The following is a 10,686-nucleotide window of genomic DNA, read 5'->3' as shown; positions in this document are numbered from 1 at the left end:
GATTAATGGAATCATATATCTTAATTAAAATAAAGAACAAAAAAAAAATGTTGAAGAGACTCAACCGACAAAATAAACTATAACAACTTGTGGAGGTGTCATAAGATTGATTAATTATTTTATCCTTTTTTTCTTTAATATTGCATAAAATTGTAGTTCATTTTTATTTTAACATATTGTCAAAATTTATTTTCCATAAAAAAAAAGGTAACACACATACACTACGCTCATTCAAGATCCTCGTTAGTAATCAAAACCCGACCAATCACGGATACTCTAACTGCCACTTGGCGTCCACGTCATAATCATACAAAATACTTTGACATCTATGCATCCGTCGAGTTTTGTTCTCTTGTGGGGTCCGTCGGCCCTTTCAAAGTCAATAATGATACGCCCTGGCTAGGCCGTCGTCGACCCGCCATTTTCATTCTTATTTTTTTTTCTTACGTTTTTCCGTATGCTTTTGCTTTGTCTTAGAAACAAATCTTCAGAGCTCCGAGCCAAAGAACCACTCATGATCATGAACAACAACTACAATTACTTTACTTGAAGTGATGACTGTTCTAACGCTTAATCCGAGCCGTTCAATTTTCAATCCTATGATATGCGATCATGGCGTGGTCAACTTTCTTTTTCTCTTTCTCTATCTCCACGCCTTACCGTATGTCACCGCACAAACTCCACCGCCGCCACCGGACGCGTTTTCTGTTACGGGGCCGAAATTCAACGGTACTATGGCCATAGTAACCGTAATATTGGTCAGCGTTTTCTTCATCTTGGGCTTCTTCTCCGTTTACATCCGTCAGTGCACTGAAAGGGGCCGAAACAGCCCTGACGCTTTTGCTACTATAATTGGAGGGATCAACCAACGGTCCCGCAGAGGGGCGCGCGGGCTTGACGATTCTGTTATCAACACTTTTCCCACCTTCCTCTACTCGGCGGTCAGAGAGCTTAAAATCGGCAAGGGTTCTTTAGAATGCGCGGTTTGCTTGAACGAGTTTGGAGATGAGGAAACGCTGCGTTTGATACCAAAGTGTAGCCACGTGTTTCACATGGATTGCATCGACGCTTGGTTGTCTGCTCATAACACGTGTCCCGTCTGCCGCGCAAATTTGGTGCCACAACCTGGCGAAACTCCCTCCAGCTTCATTCCAGTTCTTAACCCGGATGTTGGCTCGAGTCGATTGGAACAAGGTTCAGATAATATTCAAGAGATTTCATCGACTGATGTGCAGAGGAGAGATGAAGAAGCTCCTGACGTGATCCTGACCAATCAGAATAGGCCACCTAGATCGAGATCGATAGGGTGGAGGAGGCCGTCCGGTTGGTTTCCACGTTCACACTCCACCGGTCACTCAGTGGTCCAACCGGGTCAAGATTGTGAGAGGTTTACGCTAAGGTTACCGGCGGAGGTACGGAGTCAACTAATGAACTCTTCTTTGAGTAGAAGCAAGAGTTGCGTGGCGTTTCCTAGTGTGAGGAGTTCGAGAAGGGGTTTTAGAAGTGGGAGCGGAGGATTTGTGCTTGGAAGGAACCACAATCACCATTTGTACGAGCGGTTCGGTCCACCGTCTCGATCCGGCAACTGGGGGCTTGGTTTGGCTCCGCCTTTTATTTCAAGAACCGGTTCGGTTCGGACTCCAAGAACAACGGGTGATGGTGTTGAGGTATCTTGTCTTCCATCAAAGAATTTATTTAGTTCTGCAAAATCATCATCGTTCGAAGATGACAGAGAAGGGGAACGATCATCTGATAGGCTCCGACCTGATAATCAAGTTTGAATTCTTGTTTGGGTTTGATTTACATGGGCTCGATCCATTGAGATTTTTATGTATATAGTTTTTTGTTTTTGTTTCCTTTAACCTTTAATTTTTTTTCCCCTGAAAACTTAAGAAAAGATCCGACCACATCCCTTAGATTGGTTGTTCACAGAAAATAAAAGGGATTCTATAGTTTGTAAAAACAACAGTCCGTTAGTAGTCCTTATAAATTTTTCACCGAATTTGAGAGCGCACACTTGGGAACAACTTTTCGGATACTGCCTGCATTTTTTTTTTTTTTTTGGGGTAAATTAATTTGAGTAATATCGTTCACGATAACGGCCCAGCACGAGACTCGTGCATGATAGCCTTCAAAATTTAAGCACGTTGGGTTGGGCCGTGTCTTACACTTTCCATGAACTGCCCTTACCCCTTGATGAGTTATTTAAAGCTGTTGTCTTAGGCCTGCGAATTATTTATAGTTATGATCTCTTGGTCTGATAGTATGTTAAGGAATAAGGAGTAATGAAATTTATACCGAATTTATTCACAAGACATTGCAGTGATAATTTGCATTGTTCCGTGCACACTATGTGCACTGCAAAGATTCTATGAAATTATTATTGCTTGTTAAGGTGTTTATTCAAAATTTGGCTCATCCGCTATTGGACACATGGTGGCCAATCACATAGAGTGAAAGATGCATTTTCCGTGCACACTATCCATTATATTGAAGCTTAAGCGAAACAATACTTCCAAAACCATGGGAAAATTTATAAAAATAACCTTAAAACTTTTACAATTTTTAAATTTGACCCACCTAATTTTTTTCTATCATATTTAGCTAATTTTTTTTTGCCCCAAATTACCCTTATATTTTCAAACTCCAAACTCTCTCTAGCCACACTCTAAACTTGTGGTTTTGAACGGCAAACGACGACGGCGAACTAAAATCCAACCAAATCCACCGTAATCTGTACGAACCAGAAACGAATCTAAGAAATTGAAAAGAGTTCAAACCCTAGCTAAGTAAACTTCAACATTTTCTAATTATTTGAGTGAGTTTGATTGGAATTTTAGATGATTATAGGTTGTTGGAGTGATATAATGAAACAAAATTTAGCTAAAATGATGAGTTATAACTATCGCATATTAGGTGTTTGATGAAATTCCTCTAAGATAATTTATGTTAGTTTTTGTATAATAAAAGTGTGATGGGGGAATTTGTTAAGTTGTGTGCATTCTTTTACGTATACCAAGTGTGATGACATGAAAATTTGGCGATGGATGAAAGAATAGAAGCGTTGTATGCAGCGAGTGCTCTTATCGCACCAAGAGACTGTCTTTTTAGGTACGACAGTCACCCTATCGCACCAAATGACATTTTTTTTTGTTATTGTTGTTGTAGATGTTATGAATTTATTGACATGTAATTATGAAATATAATAATTTTATTTTGTAACTTGTATCAGATAAATGGCGAAATCAAATATAACAATTTATAATTCACACGGACCAACGAAAGACCCAGAAATGATAAAGATACCTTATGGCGATCACCTTCTCGGGCGTGTTGCAAGTATGTGTAAATTAAATACAGTTTAAATGTCATTCGAGAAAAATTAACAAAGCAACGATTGAAACTATTCAAGGATGACATATTTGGGCATTTCACTGAGTAACGAAGCTTTTCATTTAATGGTGTAATTGTGCATAATGTGTTGCTTGGGCAAGTGTCCCGTGGTGAAAGTAACGAAAAAATCAGTTATGATTTCAAATTAGTGAGGATTTGATACGCTTATCAATTAGAGCGTGGTGCCTAATTACGGAACTTTGCTATGGTAAAGATGTCGTGCTGAAAAAGCATAAAACAATGTGCATGTTACTTAACAAGTATTTTGGGGATTTGTTTCGTAAGATAAATCTTGGCTAGTTCGAGATAAAATTTATGGACTTAGACTTCGAGGCTATGGATGACAACAACGCGCTAAAGATCACATTGTTTTACTTTGTAAACAGAATACTAAACGGAAGAAAAAAATATTTTCGAATCAATTTCAAGTTGCTTAACGAGGTAGATGAGATAAATCACTTTTGAAATTGTCTGTGGGGTCATTTGTCGTGGGAAACAATATATGAAAGTCTTGACAATGCATTAAACAGCAAAGGCAAGGAATTTAAGAAGGCTTGCGTAGAAAAACCCAAGTATAAAATTGAAAAATACAATGTTTATAACTTTACATCTGCAGTGCAAGTGTGTGACAAATTTTTTTATAATTTAGTTTTGTAATAATGTATGTTTAATGGTATGTTTTATAATTTTATATCTTTCCTTGTTGAAGGCATGAATTTTTGAAGCGATTGGAGGACTACTATTAGAGTGGGTCGTGAAAACTAAAAGGAAGATTCCTCGAATCTTGCAGTGGAAGCCTATGACTTCTTCCAACAAAAAACTTTGGTAATTCTTTACAGTAATGAAACATTTTACAAACCATCGAACTAGATGCAAAGGAGAAAGCCTCAAAATATTGGAATAATGGAGGATTGCGTGCCATATATCCCAAGTTTAGTCCGTAATGTTGGGTATCTTTTACTGCATCATTTAAAAGATAATCAAAACTTAAAATTTTTTGTTGTGGTATTTACTCATTTTCAATGTTACTTTGTGTAGCACCAACCTTCAATCAACGCACCATCCATTAGAAGGACAAAAGAGGCGGATCATGACACCATGAGCACAACACAAGTGCAGTAAAATCTCGTTGAGGATTAGTTTGCTGTCGACATCCATCACAAATCCAGATATGATTTTGATGACACACATGATTTAAATGTGACTTTTTGATTTAAAAGATCATTTTCTTTTAACATATATAACTGATTTCAGCGCTCTCTCATTACTTTCTTATTTCGTGATAATAGTTAAGGATAAAGCTCTGCAATGATGATCTTATTCAACGGATAGACAAGATGGAGCGTTCCATTTATGAACTAAGGTCGGAGCTTCAGACAGAACGCAGAGAACAACAACAGTATAGAAAAGTAGTCATAAAATTTATGGCTTTATTTAGTGATGGTACTTCCAAGCGCGCATATAGTGATTCTCCAATTGGACACTCGTAAATAGTGAGCAAGTTTCACATGCTCTAGTTATGTTCTTTTAGTTTTAAATTCGATATTAGCTTAATATGTTCATCTTGGTGAATCGACAAGCCCCAGATGATTATGGTCCGTACACTAATACTGGCAATTATGATGATCACACTGCCATATCGTTGTATAGTCTCTGTAAGGACGTATGTGGTGATAGTGTGCAGATCCTCACGGAGGCACCTCCTAGCGTAAGTAAGTTTGGACGTCCGTACAGATCGTCATATGTCTCTAGCAACCCTTACTTAATTCCTTATTTCAAGAGAGTTAGTTAGGAACGTCATACATCCATCCACACTCGAAATAATAGACAGTGAAATTGATGAGAAAACGAATGTGGATATAAATCCGCTTAGGGGCCTAGAAAATCTAAGGCTATCTGAGGAGTTTGATCAGTAGTTTTCTGGTAGAATTTTCGTGGATCGCCCCTTCCAACAGTTCCAAAAATTCTTCGATATACTTTTGGACAATACTTTAATGGGGTGGTTGGGTGACGAGGTAAATGTTATTGATGAGTGGGAAAATATCATGTCGAAACAGATCACGGATGTCGTGTGGTACGTATTGCTACTCAATCTTGTGGATTTTAATTTTGAAACGATTTTAGACATAATAAAGTGATAAATTTATGATTTTTTTATGCAGCTATTCATCCTTGTGAATATGGGTGGTGATCATTAAGTGCTGGCCCGAGTAAACCTTCGCGTGAAGAGGTTACAAATTTACAATCAGAGATAACAATTCATTACAGTCAATACCTTCCTTCTAAGCAAAACCTTTACAACAAGTCTTTCCTTATATCAAAGATTTATTTGATTTAGAGAGCCTTGCTTGGAGTAGACATATTTATTGCCAATAGTCCTTTTCCCTTTAGGCAACTCTATAAGTTCCCAAGTTTAATTTTAATGAAAAGACTTTATTTATTCTCCTATGTTTAATTTCTATTAACCAATTTCCTTACTACGCATAGCTTTAGGGGTGGCAAAAAAGCCCGGGCCGGCCCAAGCCCGCGGGTCTAAAGCCCGGCCCGCAGGGGGTGGGCCTGGATATGGGCCTAAAAATTATAAAGCCCGCATATGTTGGGCCTGGACAAGGGCTTAGCAAAAAAGTCCGGACTTGGCCCGGGCTTTCTAAATTTATGAATAAAAAATAAATTTAATTTAAATAAAAAAGAAAAAAATCAAAATATTAAATTAGTTTAATTTTTTATATTAGTATTTGTTATTTTATTAGGTTGTATTGCTAATATTTAATGTATTTAACTATTATTCTATTTATATATTATATTATTATCTTTAATTTAAATATTTTTCTTAATTTAAAAAATATTTTATAATTAATTTAAAAAGCCCGAGCCCGTCTAAGCCCGGCCCAGGCCCGCCTAGGCCCGGCCCAAGTTCGGCCCGTCCAACTTGGACGGGCTTTTGAAGGGCTTGGACATCATTTAACTAATGTGGGCTTGGGCCTGGGCTTTAAAAAGCCCGGCCCAAGCCCGCAATTTGCCATCCCTACATAGCTTCACTGAAAGTGTTAAGGATATCATCATCAATAATTGAAAATGCATAGGCTACCATCATATCTTCAGTAAGTCATTTGAGTTTATTTACTACTCTTTTTAGTCTCCTTGTTGCTATATTGACATTATCATTTTCTACATCGTCAGTTGTTTTTTTTTCTTTTATGGGACATCAAGAGAAATGACTTTTTCTTCAACTCTTGGGATCACATTCAAAGTTAAACTCTTTTTTTATATAGAACTAACTAGTACATATAGAGTTGTATCAAGCTCCACCTGTTGTAATATCTCATTGGTTTTGTTTTTCAACTATTGAGAACTTAAAACTTTAAACATAGAAGCTTCATTAAAAGTAACATTTCTGTTATACACAAACTTTTTATCTTTGAGATTCCAAAACTTGAAACCTTCAACTTAATCTTTGAATCCCACAAAGATAACTTATGTGATAATAAGCTGGACGCTTAAATACACGAATGGCGTCGTAGTTTTGTGCATGCTTTCCAAACCATATTTCCATAGGATTTTTACCTCCAATTACAATATAAGTCAACTCAACCAGTTTATTAAGTGACTTGTGTATCTCATAGTCTTAACCTAAAATTTTTTATTTAAACAAGTATAAGATAACATACATCATACTTTCTTCAGCAAAGTACAATTTTTTGTTGCAGATTATGTCTCACTGTAAATGTTTTTTAATACTCTTTCTGACATACTTGCAAGAATAGATCAGAAATAAATTCACCCTTATTATCAGATCATAATACTTTGATTTTTTTATCATTTTCAGTCACTATTAGTTTCTTCTATTTCACGAAAAATCTCTAGAACCTCATCATTTGCTCGCATGGTGTACACCCATATACGTCTAGAGAAATCATCAACAAATGAGACAAAAAAATAGTTTCCACCAATTGACGCAGTTTTATTTGGTCCCCAGACATCACTATGAACGTATTCAAGGATCTCATGAATATCGTAATTAACCATATCAAACTTAATCATTATTTTCTTACCTACAATACAATGCTTATAGAAATTTATTTTATGGGTGTTAGTACCTTTCAAAAGTCTATGCTTTATTAGAGTTTGTAGAGACTTTTCTCAATTATATCCCAGTCGTACATGCTATAGTTTGGTGGTGTCACCATGCACTTAAAAAATATTAGCTTTATCTATTGTACCTCATTTAAAACAGTATAAATTATGATATCGAACCCTTTGTAGAATCACCATAGCCCTATATGTGAACTTTATTATGTCATATTTAATTGTAAATTTGTAGCCTTTAACTTCCAAATCATCTACAGAAATTATATTTTTTTAATGCTAGAATATATCTAACTTCTTTCAATTCTTTGACTATTCCATCAAATATTTTGACCCAAATTATTCTTATCCTTATTGTGCGACAAGGTTTATCATTCTTATCATAACTACACCTGATTTTAAATTATGAAAATCTGTAAACTATTCCCTTGTAGGACATAAATGATAGGTTACTTTGGTATCAAGTATCCCCTTACCCAAGTTAGCCACATATGTTGTAGGCATAATACTTAGCGAATAGTCAAAGTCTTCATCTTTATATGTTATATTGGCTGCTACTAGTTTCTTCTTATATTTCTTTTGAACCTTTGGACTTTTTTTTCCTTCAATGACTTTTTTTATGACAAAAGGCACACTCATTTCGAGCTATATTCCTCCTTCTCAAATTAGATCGAGAATTCTTTCCACTGCACTTCTTCTTTTTCTTTATCGTCATTTCTCTTGCTAACAAATATTCAGACGATGTTCTTTCGGATTGTTTATCATTAATGTAAATTTTCAAATTAGTCAATGCCTTGCAGACATCCTTAAAGATGATTATGTTTTTATCATATAACAAGGTAGTCACAAAATGATTATATTTTTCTGAAATGAGTGCAGTAGAATTATAGTCTTGATTTCATCTTTAATACTTTCATCAAGATTCTTTAAATCTGCAAGTAACTTTTTAAATCTTAAGACATGACTGTGCATTGACAGCCCGAGGCTTTATTCGAAAGCCATATACATGACTTATTGTATAAAGGTAATTTTTAGGACTTTTCAACGAGTACTTTTCTTCTAATATACACCACAAAGTCATCGCATACTCCTTATCTTTCACCAGATATTTCACTTCCTTAGTCAAATAAGATCTGATCAGACCACATGCTTTCTTATTCATACGATTCTAAGTTTCTTCGTTATACAAGTGTCTTTTATTTTTCATAACAACATCAAGATTGATTTAAATAAGAGTATCCGTAACTTTGCGCCTCCACATGTCGAAATTAATTTTCCTATCAAACTTTTCAAAATTGATCTTCTGGCCTCTTATAATAGGTGTTGAATGGTGATGTGACAAGTCTTATCTCCCACATGAAGTGTCCCTGGAATAGTCTAGATAGATATCTCCCCGCTTTTGAAAGTTTCATCTTCTACCATTTTCTCAATGAACTATTCTCATTTGATAGATCAGTACATATGAAATGCACGAGGAAACTTCTCAAGAAAGACTGGAAGAATCACACCAGTCCTACTTGAAACCTAAACTCTTTAGTATTTTATCGCTTTTATGACATACTCTTCCTAGACATACACAAATCCACACTACTATACAAGCTACTAATCCTCACAAGTATGAACTGTTGGTTTTATCGTATTCGTGAACTATATCGTATGTGTGAACATTTTTGTATACATGTACAATACCTATGTGTGAACAATACCATCCACCCCGACTACAAACCGTTGACTTTGATACCACTTGTTTTGTGTGAAATGCAGAATCAAATGTATTAAATAATCATAAAAAATAAAGGATATAATAATTTAACGTGATTCGATAATTTTGCTTACATCCACCGGAGCAAGAGAAAATAATTGTATTACTAACAATTATTTGAGTACAATATTTAAGTGAAGAAATTTCACTTTCGAGAACCTAAATGCACTAAGTACTCTCACACACACTTGAAAGGAAAGAACCTCTCAATTGCTCACACTCAACAATTCTTCACTTGAATTATTTCTTTCAAATTTTGGGATGATATAGATTGAAGAAATGACCTTTATTTATAGGTTTCAAGCTTGCACTAGTGCACCTAACTCTTTAATTACATTTCAATGATTTCAGCCACCTCCAAATGCATTTGAACAATTTCAGCAAAAAAAAAAAATCTTGCATCCAAATAAGTATTCATAATTTTGCAAAAGTGTTCATGCCCCTTTTGATTTTAATACGGAAAATGGAGAATGGAACCTTAGAGAGAGAGATAGAGAGAAAGAGTGGGTGTGCGTGAAGGAGAGAGATTAAACATTAAATATCAACTCCTTGGAGTAGAGTAATGATAAATATCCTAAATTTTTGGGATAAAAAATTTGAAATGTGTAGCACTGCTCTTAGAAGTATTTGGGGACTCAAAAATTTAGTGGTTGTTAAATTAAACATTAGATTAATAGATTTGATCATCCAAAGTAATAAATGACAAATGTAAAAAGTTTGAAAAAAATAGTCAAATTCAAGATCAATAAAAAATCAAAATCCATAAATATATTTTGTGGTTTCTAGTCCACTTTACGTATATTTCTTGTGCTAGTTCTTTTAAGTATACTGTTGATTTCTACTGATTAAATCTTGCCATGTCTTCCCCTAATTAGTTGTATCGTTATTCTTTTTTTCCTTCAAACATATTTTCCTCAAGATCTGTCAAGATTAATTCGATAATAATAATTAAAACTAAAAAAAATGGAAAACCTTAAATAAAATGTACCTTTTCTTTAGTTTTTTTTTTTTTTATGTACTGGGTACCAATGTGGTCCAGAAAACTTCAACCACCTTAGAAATTTGCCTTGGTGCTGATATCCTTTCCCAAACTTGGACATCACGGAGCCACACAAGAGCAAAAGCTAGCGCACAAAACTACAAAAAACGTGCATCTACCTGTAGACACGCTTTCTAGTTCCATTACAATCATCAGTTATCACCACAACTTTTTATGCTGTTGCATGTCGGCATCTTTCACCAGAAAAATGTGCCTACTGCCTACATAGGACGCAACTTTAACATTAATTATACTTTTGATATGTGAGGCCAGAGTCATGGTACAAGAAATTTTTTTTTTCCTTCTTTTTGAAGAATAATCCTAGATACCTTGTTGTGTTCGAGACAAGTTTTGTTTTTCACGTTTTCTATATATGAAAGAAGGATTTTGTTATGTTACATTGAAT

The 10,686-nt window shown here is 35.2% G+C and overlaps 1 protein-coding gene across 1 annotated transcript; it reads left to right on the top strand.

The window, feature by feature from the left end:
- Positions 1-207: 207 nt before the first annotated feature.
- Positions 208-1,968, top strand: LOC18041818 (RING-H2 finger protein ATL11). The gene has a single exon (XM_006433842.2). It carries the CDS (start codon positions 555-557, stop codon positions 1,779-1,781), a length of 1,227 nt encoding a protein of 408 aa, XP_006433905.1. The 5' UTR covers positions 208-554; the 3' UTR covers positions 1,782-1,968.
- Positions 1,969-10,686: the final 8,718 nt, after the last annotated feature.

This window comes from Citrus clementina, unplaced genomic scaffold (assembly GCF_000493195.1).
Source record: "Citrus clementina cultivar Clemenules unplaced genomic scaffold, Citrus_clementina_v1.0 scaffold_5, whole genome shotgun sequence".
NCBI lineage: Eukaryota > Viridiplantae > Streptophyta > Magnoliopsida > Sapindales > Rutaceae > Citrus > Citrus x clementina.
Note: the sequence above shows the minus strand (reverse complement) of the source record. Positions and strands in the feature narration are given on the sequence as shown.